Source organism: Colletotrichum destructivum, chromosome 1 (assembly GCF_034447905.1).
Source record: "Colletotrichum destructivum chromosome 1, complete sequence".
NCBI classification, from domain to species: Eukaryota; Fungi; Ascomycota; class Sordariomycetes; order Glomerellales; family Glomerellaceae; genus Colletotrichum; species Colletotrichum destructivum.
The window spans coordinates 2,039,038-2,062,168 of record NC_085896.1 but is presented as its reverse complement, the minus strand read 5'-3'; the positions used below and the strand labels follow the sequence as shown (position 1 = coordinate 2,062,168).

The 23,131-nt window shown below is 55.5% G+C and overlaps 7 protein-coding genes across 7 annotated transcripts; 4 read left to right on the top strand and 3 right to left on the bottom strand.

The window, feature by feature from the left end:
* Window positions 1-403: 403 nt before the first annotated feature.
* Window positions 404-3,556, top strand: CDEST_00636 (Putative cullin protein, neddylation). The gene is made up of 3 exons (XM_062916795.1): window positions 404-1,299; window positions 1,362-3,274; window positions 3,351-3,556. Exons 1-3 carry the CDS (start codon window positions 646-648, stop codon window positions 3,406-3,408), a joined length of 2,625 nt encoding a protein of 874 aa, XP_062772846.1. The 5' UTR covers window positions 404-645; the 3' UTR covers window positions 3,409-3,556.
* A 429-nt stretch (window positions 3,557-3,985) lies between these two features.
* CDEST_00635 (Putative large ribosomal subunit protein uL10) lies at window positions 3,986-5,221 on the top strand. Its single transcript, XM_062916794.1, has 3 exons — window positions 3,986-4,380; window positions 4,533-5,012; window positions 5,110-5,221. Exons 1-3 carry the CDS (start codon window positions 4,190-4,192, stop codon window positions 5,186-5,188), a joined length of 750 nt encoding a protein of 249 aa, XP_062772845.1. The 5' UTR covers window positions 3,986-4,189; the 3' UTR covers window positions 5,189-5,221.
* A 1-nt stretch (window position 5,222) lies between these two features.
* Window positions 5,223-7,892, bottom strand: CDEST_00634 (Putative U1 small nuclear ribonucleoprotein of 70kDa). Its single transcript, XM_062916793.1, has 4 exons — window positions 7,490-7,892; window positions 7,307-7,434; window positions 7,145-7,250; window positions 5,223-6,906 (listed from the first exon to the last, which is right to left on the bottom strand). Exons 1-4 carry the CDS (start codon window positions 7,749-7,751, stop codon window positions 6,149-6,151), a joined length of 1,254 nt encoding a protein of 417 aa, XP_062772844.1. The 5' UTR covers window positions 7,752-7,892; the 3' UTR covers window positions 5,223-6,148.
* A 155-nt stretch (window positions 7,893-8,047) lies between these two features.
* Window positions 8,048-8,855, top strand: CDEST_00633 (Putative large ribosomal subunit protein mL43). Its single transcript, XM_062916792.1, has 3 exons — window positions 8,048-8,210; window positions 8,266-8,348; window positions 8,402-8,855. Exons 1-3 carry the CDS (start codon window positions 8,172-8,174, stop codon window positions 8,691-8,693), a joined length of 414 nt encoding a protein of 137 aa, XP_062772843.1. The 5' UTR covers window positions 8,048-8,171; the 3' UTR covers window positions 8,694-8,855.
* A 33-nt stretch (window positions 8,856-8,888) lies between these two features.
* Window positions 8,889-10,156, bottom strand: CDEST_00632 (Putative triosephosphate isomerase, aldolase-type TIM barrel, triosephosphate isomerase, active). The gene is made up of 4 exons (XM_062916791.1): window positions 9,992-10,156; window positions 9,797-9,867; window positions 9,124-9,729; window positions 8,889-9,070 (listed from the first exon to the last, which is right to left on the bottom strand). Exons 1-4 carry the CDS (start codon window positions 10,027-10,029, stop codon window positions 9,042-9,044), a joined length of 744 nt encoding a protein of 247 aa, XP_062772842.1. The 5' UTR covers window positions 10,030-10,156; the 3' UTR covers window positions 8,889-9,041.
* Window positions 10,157-14,636: 4,480 nt separating this feature from the next.
* On the top strand, window positions 14,637-16,732 carry CDEST_00631 (uncharacterized protein). Its single transcript, XM_062916790.1, has 2 exons — window positions 14,637-15,419; window positions 15,470-16,732. Exons 1-2 carry the CDS (start codon window positions 14,926-14,928, stop codon window positions 16,494-16,496), a joined length of 1,521 nt encoding a protein of 506 aa, XP_062772841.1. The 5' UTR covers window positions 14,637-14,925; the 3' UTR covers window positions 16,497-16,732.
* Window positions 16,733-18,643: 1,911 nt separating this feature from the next.
* CDEST_00630 (Putative Zinc finger C2H2-type) lies at window positions 18,644-22,822 on the bottom strand. Its single transcript, XM_062916789.1, has 5 exons — window positions 22,382-22,822; window positions 20,330-21,136; window positions 20,033-20,266; window positions 19,340-19,964; window positions 18,644-19,282 (listed from the first exon to the last, which is right to left on the bottom strand). Exons 1-4 carry the CDS (start codon window positions 22,483-22,485, stop codon window positions 19,352-19,354), a joined length of 1,758 nt encoding a protein of 585 aa, XP_062772840.1. The 5' UTR covers window positions 22,486-22,822; the 3' UTR covers window positions 18,644-19,282; window positions 19,340-19,351.
* Window positions 22,823-23,131: the final 309 nt, after the last annotated feature.

Below are 23,131 nucleotides of genomic sequence, written 5' to 3'. Positions count from 1 at the left end.
CCTCGTTTCATGTTGCACTTTCATCCATCACTCTCTCCTCTGCGTACCTCCATGTTCAAGGTGAATAATGGTTCAATGCCAGTGAAGGGAAGAGAAACAAAATCAGCATCAACCTGCTTTTATCTTAGGTAGGTAGGTATCACGGGCGCTGTACCTAACTACCCACCTAGGTAGGCTGGTAGGCAGGTACTTACAACATTGCAGTGGGCGTTCGTTCAGGGGTCGATGCCTTCCTTACGGTTTAACCAGGTAGGTAGGATGTAGGTACCTTAGACCGAGTCTTATCCAATCCCCGGTCAGTCCGATAAGCGGGTGCAGGGGATCGGGGGGACGTGCTACTGCTAAATGGATGATGCGAACGACCCGGTGGTGATTTGTTAATGGCGTCGATAGCTCCGCGTTTTAACTCCGCGACGACTTTCTCCCAGACAACGACTCAACCTCTGCCACTTGGTTTTTCCCAGCCTCCCTGCTCAAGAAGTCCCTCTGCTGCACCCACCCGAAGACTCGCATACACGGGAATCGAGCAATCATCCGCAATCCTAACCGCCGGCCTACTCGTGACCCCCTCCATTCCACCCCCAACAAGAGCGCATATAGGTCTGTAACAGCTTGGATAGAAGTTGTTGCAGGGCCACACGGTCCATGCCGTCGAATTCACCCCCCGCAGTCGAGGGAGCTTTGCCAACACGGGCGACGGGAAGGACGACAGGTGGAACACCAGCGCCAGCCAACGACACGGGCAGCCCTCCGCGACGAAGACCCCGCGTGGACTCCGACGTCTCACGGTCCGGCTCTGTCGCCCCGCACCAGCAACAATCGAGCAGACCGAGCCCGAAGCGGTTCAAGTTCGGCACAGAAGACCCTTCCTCCCACTCGACCATGTCGACCAAGATGAAGGGGAAGCTGCCCGAGGTCATTGATCTCACGCAGTCCAACTCGTACCGCCCCTACACGGGCGCCAAGAAGTTGGTCATTAAGAACCTGCGCCCGGCGGCGCGGAACGAGCAGCTGGAACAGTACTACCAGCGGACCGAGCAGGAGCTTGCCGACGCTCTGCAGGACATCTTCCACGGGAAAAAGCCGAGGTTGCCGTTGGAAAGGCTATATCGGGCTGTCGAGGATATCTGCCGGCGCGGCAAGGACAACGAACTACAGCTCTATGAGACGCTTCGACGGAAGTGCGAGGAGCACTTGACACGCAATGTCATGCGATCGATCCAATCCAATGGCGGAAACACAGACGTCGACATGCTTAAAAGTGTCCTCCGGCACTGGCGCGTTTGGAACAGTCAGATCGTGAGTTGAGCCGGCCCTTCCGCCACCCGTGCGTGACCTGAGGCTAACGCGCCTGTGGTCAGATGATGATTCGGTCTACCTTCAGCTACCTGGATCGTACCTTTCTCCTCAAGAACAAGAGTTATCCTTCCATCAACGATATGACCATTTCACAGTTCAAGAGGATGGCATTCCCATCCCGGGATGACCCAGACGGCCAGTCGCCCGGCGGCAGGGCATTGCGGGGCCTGTACGACCTGATATCCTACGACCGGCTTGGGGACGAGCGATTCGAGGCCACGTTGCTGAAAGACTCCATCATGATGCTCCACGTCTTCAATATCTACACCAAGTACTTCGAGCCCCGGTTCATTGGACTGTCAGAGCGCTACTTTGAAGACTTCGCAGAGGAGCGGAGCGCGTCATCCCTCAAGGATTACATCTTGGCGTGTGAAAGACTCCTGAAGAGAGAAGACTACCGCTGCAACGAATACAACCTCGACTCTACAACAAAAAAGCAGCTGCTCGATGCGGCACACGGGATATTGGTCAAGAATTATGCCGACAAGCTCCTGAACGTGGACAGTCTCTCCAAGCTCCTCTCCGATCATGAGGTGGAGTCGATGAAAGCGCTGTACGACTTGTTGCGCCTCTCTGGCATCCAGAAGAAACTCAAGGAGCCCTGGGGCGCATACATCCGTAAAACGGGCGCAATCATTGTCGCCGACAAGGAACAAGGCGATAATATGGTGCAGAGACTCCTCGAGCTCAAGAGATCGCTCGGCCTCATCGTGCGTGATGCGTACGGAGGCGATTCAGACTTCGTAAACGACCTCAGAAACGCTTTCGGCGACTTCATGAACGACCGCAGTATCGCGGCGACATGGAGCTCGGGGACATCCAAGGTTGGAGAGATGATTGCAAAGTACGTCGACATGCTGCTTCGGGGTGGCATCAAGGCTCTGCCGAAAGCCATGCTCTCTGACAACAAGGACCGAGCTGCGGCAGAGCAGAGTGGGCAGGCTAGCACTGGAGACGAGGATGCCGAGCTCGACCGGCAACTCGACCAGGCTCTTGAGCTTTTCCGCTTCATCCAAGGCAAGGACGCATTTGAAGCGTTCTACAAGAAGGACCTGGCTCGTCGTCTGCTCATGGGCAGGAGTGCCAGTCAGGACGCCGAGCGAAACATGCTCCGAAAGCTCAGGGAGGAGTGCGGCATGAACTTTACCCACAACTTGGAGCAGATGTTCAAGGACGTCGAGGTGGCCAAGGAGGAGATGGAAGCGTACAAGCAGTGGTCGGAAGGCACCGGCGTTGACAAAGCCCCGGTCGACCTTTCGGTGATGATCCTGTCGGCTGCGGCTTGGCCAACGTACCCCGACGTCAAGGTCCACCTGCCGGACGATGTCGCAAAGCAGATCGAGCGCTTCGATCAATATTACAAAAACAAGCACACTGGCCGACTCCTCAACTGGAAGCAAGCTCTGGCGCACTGCACAGTCAAGGCGAAATTCCCCAAAGGTACGAAGGAGCTTCTCGTCAGCGCGTACCAGGCCATCATCCTTGTTCTGTTCAACGAGGTCGGTCTCGAGGGCTTCCTCGCCTACGAGCAGATCGCCCGCTCGACCAACCTACAAGGCGAAGAGCTGGGCCGGACGCTGCAGTCGCTCGCTTGCGGCCAGGTCCGCGTGCTCACGAAGCACCCCAAGGGCAAGGATGTCAACCCGACGGACACGTTCACGATCAACAAAGCGTTTGCGCATCCCAAGATCCGGGTCAAGATCAATCAGATTCAGCTCAAGGAGACTAAGGAGGAGAACAAGGCGACACATGAGCGCATTGCGCAGGACAGGCGGTTCGAGACGCAGGCGGCCATTGTGCGCATCATGAAGAGCAGGAAGGAGATGAGCCACGGCGAGCTGGTGGCCGAAGTGATCAACCTGACCAAGAACCGCGGGGCGGTTGACGCCGCGCAGATAAAGAAGGAGATTGAGAAGTAAGTCGTCCATGCATACACCTTCCCCTGTCTCTTCCCCTTTATGATGTGGGAAACATTGCTAACATTCCGACAGCTTGATCGACAAGGATTACCTCGAGCGCGAGGGCAACATCTACACGTACCTGGCATAGACGGATGGAGTGATTGCAATAGGGCTAGACCAGACGTCGGACACGGCATAACGGATGCGAGGATTGTTTGCCGGACTAGATGTAAATGAGCATGATGAAATAGGTTCCGGTGGCTAGGAACCGGACCAGGGGCGTTGAAGCAATGAACATCAAGGGAATTGACTTTATGAGCCGCTACCATCCCGCATGGCGGGCGCGAGGCCATGATGATGGAACTAACAGCACTCCAAGCTCGGTGGCTTATAGCAATATTAACCTCACCCAAGGGAATGAGGTCGGCGTGGGTGGGGCGGCACTTACCCGGTGGTGTGGTCGGTGACAGTCTCCTTCCAAGTCTCGGTGAGCTCGGTCAATCACTCCCTGTCGGGGGACCCTGCGGAATATCGTTCCACCTAGCGCATTGCGGGGTTCGCAAAAAAAAGTTGCGGCGGTTCCCTTCTGCAGTGGTGCAAGTGCAAGTGGGTGGGCGGGTGGTGCGTGCGTGCGTGCGCGCGCCCGCCGTCCGCCCAGGCCGTGCCAAAATTTTGTGCCAAAGGCGGTCGGCCAGAAATATTTCCCATTGTGGTCCCGCCGCAACCTCTCGACGACTTTTACTCGAGAGACCCGACTCTTGTTCCCCCTCGAGTTCGCAAAACCTCTAACCCCTCCACGAAATTCCCGAAGTCGCCCAAGAGTCGCCGAGTCCCTTTTCTTCCCGCCCCTTTCGAGATACCTGCTCGACACACGAAGCAGCCCTCTCTCAAACGTCTTCCCGAGGGTTCTCTCTTCCGCAGCCGCCAAGATGCCCAAGTCGAAGCGCAACAGAGTGGTCAACCTGACCCAGGTGAACAAGAAGACGCGCGAGCAGAAGGACAAGCTCTTCGCCAACATCCGCGAGTCGGTCCCGGAGTACCAGCACTGCTTCGTCTTCGGCGTCAACAACATGCGCAACAACTACCTCAAGGAGGTCCGCCACGAGCTCAACGACTGCAGGTTCGTGTTTCCCGTCTTCCCTTTCTCTCTGTGTCTCTGTTTCTATGCCGAGCCATGGGCGGGCGCGTATTCGCCTATGGTCTACAGAAGCACACATACATATCCAACCGGGACCAGCCCAATTGCTAACACACGCAAACCCGCAACCGCAGACTCTTCTTTGGCAAGACAAAACTCATGGCCAAGGCCCTTGGCCAGGACCCCTCCTCGGCCGTCGCCGACGGCATCGACCGCCTGACCCCCTTCCTCGCCGGTACCGTCGGCCTCCTCTTCACCAACCGCGACCCGGCTGCCATCCTCTCCTACTTTGACGGCGTCAGCCCCGTCGACTTTGCGCGCGCCGGCACCGTTGCGACCCGCGGCTTCTCCATCCCCTCGGGCGTCGTCTACGCCACCGGCGGCGAGGTCCCCGCCGAGCACGACGTGCCCCTCGAGCACAGCATCGAGCCCGAGCTGCGCCGCCTCGGCATGCCCACGCGCATGATCAAGGGCCGCGTCTGCCTCGGCGACGCCGAAGGCGGCGGCGACGACTACGTTGTCTGCCGCGAGGGCGACGTCCTCGATAGCAGGCAGACGAGGCTGCTGAAGCTGTTTGGCATCTGCTTGAGCGAGTTCAAGGTCAAGGTCCTGGGGTAAGTTCCCAATCCCCTCCCTCTTCCCGATCACTATTCCTTATCCCCTTTCGAATCTCAAAGAAAAAAATTTTTTGTCGCTGACGCCATCCCACAGATACTGGAGCGCCTCCACAGGAAAAGTGACGGAGGTCAACCCCAACGCCATGGACGGCGTCGAGGACGAGAGCGACTGAAAAACTTTGCCGTGGGACGTGGTATGACCAACCAGAAGGAAAGAGAGAGAAGGACACACACACACACTCACACAACCAAAACGAAACGGAAAAAAGGACAAAAAACAAAAAGCTTCTAGACTTGATGATTGCTTTCTGTCATATGGGCCGATACCATCATGGATTGCGAGGATGGGGGGGGGGGGGTTTCCAGAAAAACAACTTACGGCGTTCCGGACGGTTTGTTAGAGAACAAGTTTTTTATTTTCGGGTCATACGTCGGGGGAGCAATTTTATCCCCATCATTCTACCTCAACTCACGAGAACCTACGTACAAAAAACTCCAGGCATCGCTTTTTGTTTCTCTTGTGTACGTTGGGAGTCAGGGGAGGGGGGGCAGAATAGTTTGCTCGCCGCGACATTATGCAAAGAGAAAGCTACCCTAACGACGTGGTCTCGGTGGAGAAACGACGAGAGGTCCTCACCTATTGATACAAGTAATTATAACGTGGTACATGTCCCTTGACCCATATCCGTATCTCCTCACTAAGCTCCAGGTCAGTAGGCGCGGAGTCCCTTACCTCTGACCTTACCTGCGTCGCCGTCAATCGCCGTTGAAATTTTGTTGTTGGAACAGTTCGTCGTCTGCTTCGTCGTTCGGTTTAGGCCGGTGCGGAAGACACATAAACAAGATTACCTTCCAGCGGGTCCTGTAGACGTTCAAGGCATTTGATAGGCGTCCTATGAGAGGGTTGTATGCTGTGATACTGGACCGGGGGCGCCTGGTCGGTATGCGCATAGCATATACTTGCCCAATGGCATGAGTTCGACTTGTCTTAATCCGAATATGGAGATACTTGAAAGCTTTGCGCCTGGCACCTTCTGCTTACCCTCAATAGAGAAAGGGAAGGAGAAAAGAGACTAAGAGATGAGACGGGCGAGCGGTCGGTCACCCACCGCAAGACACTAACACGTGTCTCGTCAATAACGGCGCAACTTCCTGGGGTCCTCGTAGCCGCCGCCTTCGTAGCCACGTTTCCTGCTGTCGTCGTCGCGAGGTCGGTCGTAGTCTCTGTCTCTGTCGCGGCCGCCGCGATCCCGGTCTTCTCTGTCGCCTCGGTCACCGCGATACCCACCTTCGCCTCTGGGTCTGATCGGCTCCATGTTGCTTCCAGTTCTCCGGCCACCGTCGCGGTCCCGATCACCACGGTCGCCGAAGCGACCTCCATCACGGTAACCGCCACCGCGGTCGCCGCGGTCGCCACCGCCGCCAGATCTGTCGTCAAATGAGCGGCCACCACCACGGTCATACCCACCGCCGGAAAAGCTGCGGTCGCCTCGGTCACCACGGTCGCCACCGAATCCACGACCAGGCCCTGATGGCGCATCTCTGGGTGCACCATATCCGTTCGGGCCGCGATCGCCGCCACGGGGGGCAAAGTCGCCGCCGCCACGGAAACCTCCACGGCCACCGAAGCCTCCTCCTCTGAAGCCTCCGCGGCCACCACGTCCTCCCTCGAAGCCGCCACGGAAACCTCCTCGGAAGCCGCCACCGCCGCCAAAGTTGCCACCAGGTCCGCCGCCCATAGGCCTGGCTGGAAGAGCCTTGGTGTAACCTCTTCCGCCAAGACCACCGCCAAATCTGCGGGGGACCCAGCCCTTGACGGTACGGCCTCGCTCGACGTCTACCTTGATACGTCGGTCCTTGATTCGAATGCCATCGCAGGCATCTAGAGCAGCTACTCACCAGTGCGCCAAGGCGCGCGTGTCAGTAAACCCTTACCAATATCATACCTTTGCATCATGGCTGAGTAAAGAGAAGAGAAGAAAAACATGATTTGAGACGGGCGAGCTTGAGGGCCACGGATCTCGGTGTGTAAGGCAGGACGCGGGCAAGCTTGAGGGCCACGCGCCTGAAGGGGCAGGACTGGCAGACAAGCCGAGTCTGGTCAAAAGGGGTAGATTCGGCGGTATTACCTCTCATGTCTTTCTCCCGTTCAAATACAACGAAGGCATAGCCACGGTGGGGCTTCTTCTTCTTTCTGGGCTTCTCATGTGCATGAGTGTCAGTGATGATGCGAATCTGTCAGGGCGTTAGCAATGTGTCGGTCGACAGGTATGGAGATGGGAAACGCATACACGCTCAATGGGGCCGAAACGACCAAACTCCCTCTCGAGGTCCTGCTCGTTGGCCTCGTACGAGAGTCGCGCAACGATCAGCGTCTTGAAGGCGTCGCCACGGATGTTCGGGTCTTCGTGCGGTTTAACTGAGTGGCGAACGTGTTAGCAAAAGTCATTCGACAGCCAGCAGGGGCAACTGACAGTTCTTTGGCCCCTCTGTCTTGAGGCTCTCGACGGCAGCCTGCTTCTCAAGCTTCTTGCGGTCGCGCATCTGCAACCAGGACTCCGTCGGCTTGTAATCATCCGTTTCCTTGTAATGCTGGAGCGCGGGGAGAAACTCGGCGACGCCCGAGACCGGCAAGGTTCGTCGAGACTCGGGCGCATGGTCGGGAGGCGCAACCCATCGAAGAGGAGGGCGCGGCGCGAAAAGCGCCAGCAGGTTGGGAGGGAGCTTATCCGTCATGGCGGAGGCGTCTCTGGTTCGAGATCCCGGGTGTCGCAGTCGGTGGCTCGGGTAGAATGCGTAACGCCTGTTGACTAGCGATGCACCGGTTGAGCTTGGTGATAGGGAGTTGAGAAAGGGAGCGTCGCGTCGCTCCGGAAATTGACACGAGCATGGGAAAGTTTGTGGTGCAGCCGCAGGCAAGGTCCGCTCAATCAATCAGCCGTGGTTCAGCCGGCCCAGTCACCACTAGGTAGGTGCTGGTCGACCTAGGTACGTACCTGGTCCAGGCTGCTGGGAGGTGGCGGGCACCTCAGGCTGGATATGCCGGAGGCCGGAACATTTGCCATTTTCGCGCTAAGAAATTTCCCGTCCGTCCTCGAACAGGAGCTTCTCGCGACGAAGACCATCAACAGGATTCTGTATGCTACGTAGGGTACCATGACGATCCAGGCATTGAAGACGGTGTCTACCGGCCGTGTAAGACTTCCGTCTCATCCAGGGCTACCCGCAGCTTCCGCTGACATCTCGACAGAACGGCCTCGGCGCCTTCATCCTGCAATGCAGGAAGATGGACTTCCACTACTGCGACTGGGCCGGCAGCTCCAAGGGAATGAAGTATGCTGATCCCTAGTATCGACATGTGGAATCCATGCTGACGCGTTCCGCAGCGGCTTCATCAAGTCCCAGCTTCCCAAGTTCGCTGCCGCCAACCCCCAGATCGAATTCACCGTCTCCCCTCGTCCCTCGAAACACCCCATTATCGTCGGCCACTACATCAACGGCCGCGAGAAGGCCATCTGCGTGCGGAACATGGAACCCCTCGAGATCCTCAAGAAGGCGGAGCTGTTGCGCGACGCAAGCGGCGAGAAGCTCAAGAGGGTGACCAAGCCGGTGGCGAGCATCAACCCAAGTGTCAGAGGTATCTGGAGTCCTTACCACGGAAAGGGCATGACTGTATAAACATGAGAGGACATGAGCGCTATCGATTTGGAGAACGTGTAAAACTACGAACAGAGTAAGGCGTGCATAGACGGAGGCAGCATCTGTGGATGCTTGTATCATACAAACACCTGGCAGGGAGGGGAGGAGTGCCCCCTTAAAAGCTCTCGAATTCAAAATCTCAAAATTCACAGGATGTTCAAGTTGCATGTGGTGGGGGTATAATTGTTTTTTTGTTTTTGTTCTTCTTTCCGCCCTAGGTAGGAGCTGGGGGCTGCTAGCCATGATCACCGGGGCTGTTTTGATGCGTCTCAGGCCCATCCAGCCTAGTTTTAGGTCATCATCATCAAGTATGTAATCTAAGAATTTTTACTGCTTGGCGTTGACAATGTCGACGACTGCGGACTGTTGTTAGCAGGGTGTTCATTATGGAAAGTCGGGAAACACTCACAGCCAGGCTTCAGGGAGGCACCGCCGACCAGGAAGCCGTCAATGTCCTGCTCCTTGGCAAGGTCCTTGCAGTTCTTCTCGTTGACACTGCCGCCGTACAGGATGCGGGTCTCATCGGCAACCTTCTCGCTGACCTCCTTCTTGAGCCAGGCACGGATGGCGGCGTGGACCTCCTGGGCCTGGGAGTTGGTGGCGACCTTGCCAGTGCCGATGGCCCAGATGGGCTCGTAGGCGATGACGACCTTGGACCAGTCGGAGATGGCGGCCTTGAGGGCAGCCAGCTGCTTGCTGACAACCTCGACGGTGGTGCCGGCCTCACGCTCCTCGAGGCTCTCGCCGCAGCACCAGATGGCGCCGACGCCGTTCTCGGTGGCGTACTTGGTCTTGGAGGCAACGACCTCGTCAGACTCACGCAGGATGGTGCGGCGCTCCGAGTGGCCGAGGATGGCCCAGTTGATGTTGCTATCCTTCAGCTGGGCGACGCTGATCTCGCCGGTGAAGGCACCGTTGGGCTTGTCGAAGACGTTCTGGGCGGCAACCTCGACGTCCTTCCGGAGGAGGTCACGGACGAGCTGGAGGTAGATGGCGGGAGGAGAGACGACAACCTCTGCAAGGTGGTTATCAGCCGAGATGCACATCCATCAGGACAGCACTGGGAGTGGGATGGCACATACCAGTGTTAGGGTCGAGGTTGGCGTTGTTCAGGTTCTGGACAATCTCCTTGATGGACGAGATAGACCCGTTCCTGTGATGCGGGAAACCCGCGGCGTCAGTCTGTGTTGTTTTGGCTGCAGATCAAAGCCTCCAACTTTCGTCCCCCCTCTCTGGTGTGCAGAGATCGTGGGACCCCGCCAACGGACGAGACTTACATCTTGAAGTTGCCGCCGACGAAGAACTTGCGAGCCATGTTGGGCAATTGGTAGTATCTGGTGGTTTAAGGGGGTGTGTTGTTGGAGTTTGAGACGTCTGAGGGACTGTTGGGAGGGAAATATCAGATCAAGGCTGGATGTAAATGACGCAGGATGGGTTTGGCAGTGGTAGCTTAACAGTAATAGTAAAAAGACCTCAGGGTTGGGTCACGTCAAAAGCTCCAGCGTGAGGTGGGCTGGGCTTGTCTCATGGAGGGGCAGAAGGGAGGGGCGCCAGCGTGGGCTGCGCAAGAGGGAAGAGGGGCAGCTAGTACACCTCACTGTACCGCAGCTCCGCTGCGAGTCGCGACGCCAACAACACCAGTTTGCAGCACAAATCAGCAGTTCCGGTGGGGTCTCCCAGCGGCTCCGACCTGGCCCGGGGGGGCCTTCAGCTACCTGCCCTGCCCCGCACTCAACCTCCCTTGCAGCTTGCAGAGGCTGCAGTCCAGCTTCCGTGATCTGAGCTTGTACTTGTCTGTGGGCTGAGACCGTCTTCCAACAAACAGTTACCCCTCAACACTTTTCGTGCCCAGTCGGCCCGTTGCTCTTCCTTTGAACCCTCCGGATGCCGAGCTTCTTCTTTGACAATCCAATCGGATGTCCGCTGCAATTTCCACGCATCAGTGAATGGCGTGCAACATTACACTCCCCAATTGGTGCTACATTGCAGCTTCAATCTGAGATGGTGAAGCGTTCGACCCTCCCGTGGCGATGAACCACGACAAGGACTCGGTCACAAACCTGGCCAATCGAGTGCCCGAGTCGTTAGTGTCCACAGCCGAGTTCGGTTTACAGTTCTTGGTCACGTCCAGTCGTCTAAGCTGTTTATTTGACAAGGGCAAGCATGAACAATGAGGCCGCCTTATTTCTGTGAGGTAAAAGGCCGGGCCGGGGCCGGGTCGGTCGGAATCCTGTTTCTCCCGATGTCACGGCTAATTGGTTGCCGGCTTCTATCAACCTCGGGACTGTGTATTGGAGTAAGCTTCTTAGCCGTATGTGACATATTGACCAACTATTCAAGAAGCGATGGCTCCGATTGGCACCAACACTGCTGGTAAGCACTGAGTAGCAGATCGGTTTATCCTACTGTACTTACCAACATCCCTATTGCATGAAAACGACTCTAGCCTTGCCTCCTTAACCTGACACTTGTGAATCTCGTAGTCGTGTGCAGATGTTTGAAGTGACTCAACTTCTGACCCGAAAAGAAAAAGCTGTCAGTTTACGCCGCAGAGGCCCCCGTTGTCAACACGTCCGCGGTTCTGAGCCGTCCCAAGAAGAGTGCGTAATGTCTTCGATCTAGGGCTTCAAAAGCAGAAACGTGGTGATGCTGTCTCAGATATCTTACACTTAACACCGACCCAAACTGAGAGGCCTCGGTTTCAGACCTCCTTCATTGAGTAGACTAGAGAGTAAATAAAGTGTCTCATCCGATATACACGCTTGATGCGGTTCGGAGTAGATTGACGACAGTGGGCAGTCTCCAGAGTTTCCGTTTTCCCTTGTGGTACAGATCATCTTCGTGATCCCCCGAGTAATTGATTCTCGTTTCTGTAAGACATCCCATAAACAGAAAGACTAGGAAACATGAATCTGTATAGGTTGGTCCTCGTGTCGTGCTGATCTAGAACCTCTTGATCCGGTTTGGGGGGTCTCTGAGCTCGGACATATGCACTGCTAAGCAGCGTCGTATTGGCCTCCGAGTCGTGACTTTGGGACGTACTAATCTGTACTGTGAGACATCTTCGCATTCAACTCGCAGCATACGTAGAAAAGAACCCCATGAGACCAGGGTTTTTTTTAAGGAGGGGGGGGGTTGTGGTGTTGCTGACTTGACGTTCCATCCGCCTGGCATCCCAAGCCCAAAGACATCGTACCAGGCATAGCTAGCCGTTTGATGCCGAAAATAGACATAACCAGCATCGACAAACACAGGATGGACCAAATGAGAGCGTTCGACGTGAGAAAGAGAGACAGAATTTGCTGAAGAGACGAAATTCGGGCCCGACACAATGTATCCCAGCCGCCCATCAGGCCTGCCACCGGGTCGACTTCCCCACTCCCGGCGTCTCAAACCCGTCGGGCTCGGCATTTGGTCATGAGTATTTACTTCTTTTTTTTCTTCATCTCACTCATTCCAGAATAGTGTCGTCAAGTCTGCGCATCGTTTAGGAAGTACTGTGGCCTAGCCAAATCCAATTGTCGCAACAACGCCAATATCAAGTAGAGGAAGCTCGGTGCAAAAGGCCAAAAAGACATGCTAGCAAGACTCCATGACAAACAACGCATATGTGAACCGAAACCAGATGATGGGGCCACGCCAGAGTGGCGGTTTCAACCATGGGAAGCGGATGACAGCGGTTGGATCTTTTAAAGGCTACCAAGACGAGCAAGACGTCTTGAAGGACCGCATTGTACTCGAGATCTGATGGTTTCCCTCCCATGAGACGGAACCTCGAGGGTGATCGCAGTGTCATCCCAACGTTTCGTCCGCGGATGGCGGTACGACTCGTCGGAGGACCGTCCGAAACACGCCGGTTTACCACAGCGTCTGACCTACTAGACGTCGGGGTTTTATAGAAAAGCGGCGTGTCACCAAGCCCGTGATTTCATCAATTGTTCATCGCACCTAGTGACCATGCCGGGTGTCGTTGTGGTTTGAGTCGGTTGGTTAATGGGGCGCAGCTGACGGCAGGCCGGACACACGTAGGGTTGACAGCCCCGGGTCCATGGGTCCAATCGCATCTTCGCCCCTCCAGGGTCCCGGGGCGGATCATGGCGCCGGGCCTTTCGAATGAGAACGGGAGGAGAGGGCCCGGGTGCGTTCTTCCATGTCCTGGGTCATTTGCTAAACGACAGGAACACCGGGACCGAGCTGCGCGTGCATAAACCATTCGCGGAGGACACCTGAACCCCGGCAGTTTGTGCCAATTGAAACATCTACTAGCCAAGTGTGGTTCGGGAACAGGGCGGAAAATTGCAAATCTGGTCACACTGGTAGCGACGAGGCGTTGAGGATTGTTTTCTTTCTTCTTTTCGGTTTGAACACGAGGCAAAGATGACGGTGACAAATTCCGACAGATGTCCCAAACATACTTGTAAGCCTTCAGAGAAGAAGCGGACAAGTAGACGCTGCTTGGATTACATTGAAGCAGCCCCGAGTCCCCAGTGGAGGTGTTGTCCTGTTAATGACAAAGATCAGGGTACGTACCTACATGTGGATCAGGAATATGTTCGAGAGCGCAACCTGCAACTTCCAACTTCCAAATGCTGTCATTCGTCTGCCAGCTTCCCAACTTTCACGTCACATATGCCGCTTCGCTCCTTGATTTCCTTAGCGCCGACATAACGCAAGTCCTCGAGTATTCTGTTTGTCAGCCAGAGTGATCTTTCATCGCTACTGGCCCCGGAACGCCCTGAGCTGATGTGATAGGGACCGAACCCCGACAGCTTATGACATCGAGAGTCGTCGTTCCGTGGGAGGCTCTCTCTCACCATAGCCTCTTGTGACCTTGGACCAGAAGACGAGAGCCACAATGGACCTGTGGTGTCCAAAATCAATCTTCCGACGCGTTCGGTTTGACAGTCCCTTCGCTCGGCCGTCAAAGCGCCCATGCGAACCCAAATCCCGTGCGCCCTGCCAAGCTTCAAACACTCCCTCTTTTAGCCAAGGGCCACCAATCGTGGGGAGAAACGAGATGGTGGCATGGCCTTGAAGACGACTCGTCAATATTTGCACCCTGGCACAAACGTTTTTGATCTTCGCCCAGGGAGACATGTCTCTTTCACATTAATTCGTAGTGCAACCCGGCATCCCGCAACCCTGGACGGCCATTACCATCGCCACATCCAGACTAGGGGCAGGGCTCTGAACTTCAACCGCGTGTTCCAAATAGCGGTTTCCTGCCCAATTGAAGCCCCTTGCTGCGGCAGGCCACATTGCCGAACAGCCTTGCTGCCCTTCCTTGCCCTGTCATCCCCGTGATGGCAGGCCTGGTGCATGATGTTAACCATCTTGAGTGAAGGCTCGATACCCTCAGCATCCAAGACCGAGAGCTTCCGACAGCCATCTTGGGAAGCTGTCACTAATGCCCGCCGTGGTAGCGGCATTCGAACCGAATCCCTAGGCCTGGGTCTGCCTTCTCGCGCCCATCTAAGCATGTCGAGCCTCCTCGGCTGTGGCTAAACCGACGTCTTCCCCACTCGCAAGACAATACCACGAGTCTGGAAGCCGTCCCTGCCCACAATGGTTATGGTGGAGCTTTGCGATGTTGTCGCAGAATACGATTTGTGCAAAGAAGCAAGGCGTGAAAGTCTGCTTGCCTGCCCGACTTCCTTACACAGACTTGCAACTGGCCAAGGTGCGCTTAGGTCAACAGAGTAGCATCCGCGAAAATCCCCCTTGGGCTGTCTAGTGGCGAGAGAAAGACAAATCGACACAACACCACCAGTACCTCATCGTAACCCCAGTTCAAGCCATCCGTGCGGCCTGGAGAACGTCTCGCCAACGGCTATCAGTCGTACCAGGCCATCTGCAGGCGCGGCGCCAGGGTTGGGATGGCCACCATCAGAGGGGAAGGATATATTGGGCCGGGGCCTCACATCATCACGTTGATGTTACAAGCACCAGTTATGCTTTCCCATCGCCGTCGTCTGTTGGTCTGGTTCAAGCACGGTTACCGATACTGAAAAGGTCTATTTGCCCATTTGCCCAACCCCTCTCATCCCGTCTGCCATTCGTCCACTCTTGTACTCGGACCACCTCTTTCGCCGCCGTAGAGGAAGGAATAAGGAGAAGAATACCCCCCCAATTTTCTTCTGCCTCTTTTTCGAGAAGTTTGCTGTACTTTGGCCAAATCCCGCGTCTACAACATGTCCACGCCGTCAACGACATGAGAATTCCGCCGGTAGAAGTCATTCTCAGTTGGCCACTACCGCGTTACGACAACCCCGAAACCAGAGGCCCGGCTAGCGAGATCGTCGCCATCATCCTCCTGGCAATCGCCACGATCATTCTCGCCATCCGGATATACACGCGGCGATGCATCACAAACGGGTTCGGCTGGGATGACATCCTCGTCGTCTTGGCCTTCATCCCAGCCACGGGCTTCGTGGTCCTCGGCGTCATCGCCACTAACAACTACGGTTGGGGACGGCATGTATGGGACGTGCCCACTGATATTCTTACTGGATCCCTTCAGATAGGTCTCGCCAGCCAGATCTTGTTCGACCTTGCGACCAGTTTCACCAAGCTCTCGATGCTTGCTCTGATGCATCGATTCGCCTACGCCGCTTCAAACAAGCTGAGGATACTGGTCATGGTGCTCCAGGTCTTCATTTCTGTAAATTGCATCGTCTTCATGCTGGTAGTCATGCTACAGTGCCGGTGAGGATGTCTTGATCACCTTCGACCACTCCTCAACTAACAGGACAAAGGCCTCTTAGGTTATACTGGACGCTCTCCGTAGGACCACAGAACTGCATCAACGAGGCCGCTCACCTCCTCGTCGCAAGCATCATCAACACTGCCACCGACTTCGCGGTGGTCCTACTTCCACTTACTCTTGTGCGCGTCGTCTACGCCGACAAGCTTACCCCGAGACAGATGACCATTGTCAATATCTTGTTTGGTGCCGGCTTCCTCGCATCGTTCGCCGGCGCGGCCCGGACGTACTTTACCTGGATCATGACGACGGAGCCAGACGCGACCTGGAATGCCTGGATCAACTGGCTAATGTCCTGTGTTGAGCTGTTTCTCGGCATCATATGTACCAGCATACCCTCGACCAAACCGTTTTTCAACAAATACGTTCCCAAGTTGCTGGGCACAGTCTCGCGCAAGTCGCATGCTGCCAGTGCCCCCGTACCCACGAATAAGACTGCAAACGGCTTGGCAATTACCAGTCAGGTCTCGAACGGTTCTGATGCGAAGGAGCTTGAAGCCCTTTCGACAGAATCAAAATCACCAGCAGAAAAACGGTTCGGCGAGGCAGCACTCAACAAGCCATTGCCAGCCGTGCTGAAGAACCAATCGGTCTACACCATCAATATTCAACTCGACGAAGCCAGCTTGGGTCCGGCAGATAGGAGGCGTGCCGCCAGCGGTCGAACGAGAGAACAAACAGACTTGGTCCGGCGCCAGGCAGTGAGCAACTTCAGTCGCCCTAGGATCCAGCACGTGAGGAACAATTCGGAGCCCTCCAGCCAGCACCGCCCGAGCATTTACAGCCCAATAGAATACAGTCGCGATAGCCACATCACCACCGCCACCACTACCACAGCAGGCGAAAGCACCCGTCACAGTCGAATTCTAGATGACATTGAGAGCATATACCGCCAAAGCATCGACGACCTTGAGGCCGAGGTCCGTTACAGCGCCTACGACTACTACAGATACTCGGCGGTGCCTGCGCCTCTGGGAAGACATGCCAAATCCGGATCGATCGGTACGTTTGGGGGGTAATTTGAACGAAAAGAAAGGCTTGTCGCGCTGTACAACATGTATGTACTTGCGGGAAGGGCCCATCAAACAGTGTTTGGGGGTCGTCTCTCGCTTGGCAGGTGTTTATTTGGGAAGGATTCCTACAGTACACCAAGACGTGGCGGCGCAGCGTGGTGGTTCTCTGCTTGTCCCTTCCTCTTATGGCCATATTTATACTTTTTATATAAGCTTCTCGGGAGCCAAGCCTGAACTCTGGCAATGACGCTCATGACCAATAATACGGCAGACAGTTCTCTTTCCAAAAAGGCTTCCTTCTAGCCCGACGTCCCTATCTCGCCGACCGCCCTCCCATCTGTACGTTTGGCCTGGTTTGTGGGGAGAAAAGATACCCCCAAAGCGGAAGCATCCCAGCCGGTGCAAACTCTCGTGCGCGGACGCCATGAACGCCGGACAAGAGAGTTGTGGTTGGCCCAACTTTGTTCCGTTACCTTCCGTCTCCTAGAGGTTGTTGACGAACCTCCCCTCGGCATCGTTCCCGAAGGTAGGTCCAAATAACGAAATTCTGCACGTCGTTGGTTCTGCTGACCGGATCATCAGCCCACCACTTGCGCTTATCCAGGCAGCGGTCTGATAGGGAGGGGAAGGGGGGGGGGGGGGGGGGGGGGGGGGGGGCGATCAGGAAATCTTCCAACACACTGGCCTCTCGATAGGCTCTCTCCAAAGCCCTCCATTGAAGCATGACCGTTCCGCCTCCTTCGGTGCTGGAGGCGTGTCACCAGCTGAGGGAAGTCTATAGCCAAGTTACCCGCCGACCTACCGCCGCTGCAGAGCTTTGTGGATAAGAGTGCAGTCTCACGTCGGACGACGCCAAAGCTCACAGATAACCCTGTCAGCAGGAAGCAACCTCGTCAAAGGCCTGCCGGGCTTGACTTGGACGGGTGTATATTTTTGGACCTTGTCATCAACGAGTATTCAATCTCGTCTCACCTAATCTTGCCACACCTTGTCCGACAGCACCTTCTATGGGGATGACGCCTCTGAGCCAGGTATATTAGCGGCGGCATGCCGTCAAAGCGTGTTCGCAGAGCGTTCCCATCGAGTAAGCCAGACTGGCCATCATTGCCCATCTGAGATGCCATCAACCCCCCTTCCCGTCTTCCCCGCATGCCCTTGACTCGGTCTCTTCTCTTCGCCTTTTGCTCCCCGTAATGCTGTCCCAAGAAAACCGGGGGTTGAAGAACTCAGATGCGTTCTTCCCTCGGGTTCATCGTCTCTATGTGGGTGGCCCTTGTCCTCTTTCGTCCCCACCCACTCTCCCCTCCGTGCCTCCTCACGTTCGGCCGCACTCCCCGAACCGGAGCTACTGCTCTTGCCAGCAAATGTACTTAGGTAGCGCACCGAAGCAAGAACCCCCCCCCTTGGATAAATGTGGTCTATACAGGAATCAAGAGCAAGTTCCTTTGCGACGTGTTGCAAAGACCTTTTCTGATCACATGAGCTGTCTTGTTCTTGCCGTACCGTCCTAGTCTTCGGCTTCTGTCGCCATCCGGGCTCAAGACCGTCCGTCTCGCTCCCCCAGATACGCGGGCGGCGGTGGTCAAAGAGGAGACGAGATGAGAGAAAGAAAGAAAGAAAGGGAAGGGGGGGGAGGGGGGGGGCCAATGGGTAAGTAAGAGAAAGAGGGGAGACCTACCCGTATTCAAAAAGTGACTCCAACCCGGGACGGCCTTCTACAATGCATCGGGAGCCGGTGCGAAAACCCCCACGCGGACTCGGCTTCTTGCGAGGGAGAGACGGACGGCAGGACAGGGTGACTCGAATGATGCAACAAACCGGGAGGGGCGAGAGCCCACCCAGGCCAGCAGACAACAGGGCGGCACCCAAAAGGGCGCTCGCCGACTGCTCTCCGCGAGCTCGAAATCCAACATAGCACGCGGACACACACACACACACACACACACACACACACACACACACACGCCGCAGGCAACTCGTACGCAGTCCACGCACGCAGAAAACACAGAGCCGTGGGGCGTGGGATGCTTCGTTTTTGGGACCAGAGGGTTCTAGTAGTTGGCGGATCGATCTTCAACCCTTCGTTCCTTAGTGATGGATGGATCTCAATGGAGCAGGAACTACGTCGCGGGGCGTTTTGATAAGAAGCATCCAGAAGTTAGTCATGGTTTTCTCCGATTTTCTCTCTTACTCGATTACTAAATCGTCTCCCCTACGTTTGCTTTCAAAATAACACAATCTAAAATCCAGTTGCTGTTGTTCCCATCTTCGAGTCTGTAACTCTCCACTTTGTTCGTGGATAGGCCTCGTACTGTGAGGGTTTCCTTTCCAAAAAAACAAAACAATACAAGTTCTGTTACGTCGAGCGCGAGCTCTTACATGTTATGTTGCCAACTTCTAATAAAAACTCAGTCTTGCACGAAAATCAAATTTGCCTCGCCATCTCGAATGACGTTCCTCCTCCCTCTCCTCTCTCTCTCTCTGGCCACGGCTCGGCTTTTACTAGAGCACTTCTCCTAGCTTGCGAGTCTCCCAATGATGGGTGTCCATGGGTTCGATCCTGGATGTGTCCGTAGCCGGGTGGCATGTGAAGTTGACCTTGGGCTTTGCGGTTCATCCATGGAAGAGCATGGTACACACAGGTCCCTCGTGGTAGCAAGGCCATGGCTCCCGGTGACTAGCAACGTCCACAATGTAGAGGATCAGGATGCCGTCAAGGGCCGAGCTCGATGCGCTTGCATGCAAAGCTGGTAACACTCTTCTAGGTGGGGGGGGGTTGATAATTCATAACTCTGGAATAATCTGGTTAGTGAACGTCTTCGGATAGAGCGGTGCGGGCTTTTACGGACCAAAATAGTTGTTCATCCGGCCTGGACGAAGTTCCGGTGGAAAGGCATCTTGACATCCATTGGCTGAGACGGGCTCAGGTTGTGTCCGATCTTGCCCATGGCGGACAGGTGGTTCTGAGCATCTTGAATGAGCTGGATGTTCCTGCTGTCATCGGGCTGGTTCAGGCCGCGGATGATGTCCTCGAGGGCATGGCGGTGGGACATCCACTCCTCAATGAGAGGCTTGGAAGAGTCCTCCTCCTGGGCGGCAGCCTCCACGGCGGCAGCCTTGGCAGTGACCTTGCGAGAAGGAGGAGCAGGTCCGACGGCCTTGGGCGCATCCTTGCGCTTGCGGCCCTTGGAGCTCTGCTGTCCGTTGCTGGTGCTGGTCGGGGATCCAGGGACTCCGTTGTCGTTGTGGACTCGGCGCATGTGGTCCTTGAGGTTCCACTGGCGGGGGAATCCGTTGCCAGACATAGCGCGATCGCACCCCTCGTAAGAGCACAGGAACGGCTTGTCACCATGGCCGTGCATGGCGTGAGCCTCGCGTTCATGTCGCAGCAAGCAGGCAGTGGAGGAAAAGCGGGCGTTCTCGCACGAGTCAATCTTGCAACGGTAGGGCTTCAGGTGAGAGTCCACGAACTTGCTGTTGGAGGGGACGTTTGGTTAGTCACCAAGGCGAGGGACGTTGGTTATGATAAACGGTCGACTCACTCGTAGTTGCACTTGAGCTTCTCGGGCTTGTGGTTGCAGCTGGATTCACCTTCCCACGGGCAGTGGAACAAGCCATCGGCTTGCGGGGCGGCGTTCTTGTACAGAGGGTGGTCCCGGGCGGAGTCACCCTCGTTGGTAGGCCGACGGCTGTGGAAAGCAGGGCGAAGAGCGGCATCGCCGACAATGGTGAGGACGCTCCCACCGAGCTCGTCTCCCAGAAACTTCCCATTGGCGCTGTACAAAAGCGACGCGTCAGAGGCTGACTCTAGGCTAGAGCAGCTGATCTGAGAAACGTACCTTGGAGACTGGCTTTGGATGATGGGGGAGACGTGCTCCGAGTGGGACGGTGAGGACATGAGGGGGGCAGACAGCCACGAGTCTTCGGTGCTCCCGGCGGGCGAGGACAGATGAGACTCGGCAGGGCTGAAGGAGTTCCAGGAGGCAGAAGGAGAGTGAGCACCCAGGCTCGAGTCAGGGTCCAGCTGCATTTGAGCTGGAACAACGTGCATGTTCATGTCGCCGGACGGCAGGCCGTCGGAAACGATGCCGAGTTCCATCGAGTTGAACCATTGCGACGAGACGGCGCTTGTGTCCGTGTCCAGGAAATAGGGGTTTACGTCCATCAACTGGGCGTTGTGCTGTGATCCGTTGAAGACTGTCGCGTTACCTGTGATGTCCATGGAGGACAGCTGTGCAGATACTTGAGACGAGGCCGCAGAAGTCATTCTGGGTCTGGTCTTGGGAGAGGTGATCTTGGTGATCCTGTGCTTGCGGCTTCCAGCGGAGCTGCGCGAAGTCCCTCTTCGCATAAGCTCACCACCGACGGGCACCACGGCTGTGGCGGGAGTGGTAGCAGTCCACTTGCTCTGCAGGTCCTCGTTTGTCTGGCCCTGTCCTCTGGGCGTCATATGGCCATCAACTTGGAAAGAAAAGTCCTCGGAGTCTCCCGGGTGGGCAGATCCGTTGTCTGAGAGGTCTTGGAAGTTCTGTGCTCCATCTCCTGTCGTTTCCCACGAACCACTCAAGGGGTCCGATGGTCCTGTTTGAGAAGAAAAGGAAAACATTCCTGTGGGCACCATTCCGGCGTGGAAGAAGCTGTAGTCGCTGGGGTCGGGGGTTAGTGTGCTGTTTCTCCACTGTTTTGTACGCAACGCAGACAATAGAAGGAAAAGACAAAAAAACAAATCTCAGCGTGGTACAACTTTGTTCCTGTAGCACAGCAACGTTAGCGGTCTTTGCTTCACTTCAAGAGTTCAGGGGTTACAAGTGAACAGACCAGGCTAGCACAGATCCAGCAGATCAGGCCAAGGGCATAACAATTCCAGGTAAGGTTGGCGAGGGGGTCGTCCAAGGCGATCCAGCGAGTGACAAAAGAAAAGATCCAGCAGTCCGAGAGTGTGCGTGGGTGCGACATTGCTGAGGTCCTATGATTGGCAAAAGATACAGAGCAATTGGAACCAGGGTTGTCGTGTAACAAACTCCGGGAAGTCGACACAGTTGGTAGCGGATCCGTGGTTCGTCGTAGTTATCCTTGGACCTGTACTATTCCAGGGGCGAAGCCATAGTCGCATTGTTGAAATCAGAACTGCGCAGAAATCCCATTCTGGTGTCCGTGCTGATGTACTGTAGAAGTCCAGTTCCCTCAGGAGCCGAGGTAGAAGAATCGAAGCAAACGGAAAATCCATGCAAAATGAACAATAAAGCCAAAAGGCGAGCGAGACTTGTCGTTGTCCTGGAACCAGTATTGGAGATAACCCAGTGTAAGCCTGAAATAAGGCTGGGGATGGGGCAGAGAAGCCATCCATCAGGGATCGGTTTTGTTTTTAGAGGCATCCGTGGCAATCCATCCAAAGGCGAGACTGGGTAGCCTCTCGTCTCGGGCGAGACGTCCAGATGTCCAGGGGAATAAAATAATCCATGTGGCTTCTCCATTGGCAGAAAGTCCGGCAATAAGTTCAGGGTCGAAAAGATGTCCATCGGAATCCATGATGCTGCTAGTCTCAGGTTTGCACACAGTCGGGCAATACTCACCATGGTGAGATCAAAATTCTTGTGACCGGTCGGTGCGACGGCATGAGGGAGGACCTCTTGCTCAACGGTCTCCTGTGTCCGGGGGGATGAAATATCTTCTGAAAAGTTCCTAGGTAAAGCCTCCTGGCTTGAAACTCCGGCAGATGTCCTGGGTTTGTCCGAAGTCCTTGGGTTGATGTCCAGTGGCATCAAGGCCTCCACGCGGCCGGAAAAGATCTGGTTGCTAGACTCAAAGAAACAACAAAACAAGAAGTTTGCAATACATGAATCTAAAAAGACAATGGACCACCCTGGGAACAGAGAAGGAAAAGACAATACCTAGAAGGTGTGTGGACGTCGTCCAGGTCAATAGAATTGTAGCCAGGCATATCCGGGCGCGGAACAACAAGGGCAGTCATTGATTCCTCGGGTCGTCTAGTCATGCAAATCCAGGGCAATGTAGTTTCAACTCGGCTGAGTTGTGTCGTGATAGAACCAAGGAGAGAAGCAAACACAGCGAAAATGACTTGTCTGCAACGTTCCTGTGGAATGTTTGTCGAAGTTGGTGTCGAAGAGGATGATCCTTGGGGTGCCTAGGTAGGGAAGATCTTTTTGAGCTTCTCAGTAGCAGGTAGGGCTGATCCGATGTGAGGGTTGGGAGGGATGTTGGCGGGTAGAAAAAGACAATGTTGGCGGAGGCTGGGTTGCCAGAAGGATCAACAATGCAGAAAGCAGAAGAGTTGGGCAGGAAAGTATCTTGCGGGTTGGGCTGAAAGAAAGAGAAGGAAGGCAGACGTTGGGCAGGGAGAGAGGGGGTCAGCGGGTTTTAATGTTGCAGGATGAAGCGAAGCCCGGGCTACCATTCCAAGGAAAACCAACGAACGAGATGAGGCCTGTGATGGGGGTGAGGGGGACAGACTTAGGAGGGGAGTATTGGGGGTGGATCCTCCACGTCTTCGTGCCTACTGCGCACCCCCCCTTCCAGGCCTTCCCTGCTCTGCTCTGCTGGCCGGCGGCAGGAAACAACCCCTGTTCCAAAAGGCGTTGGCGCCCTTGATTCAATGGTTCTGCAGAATAATATGTAAGGCG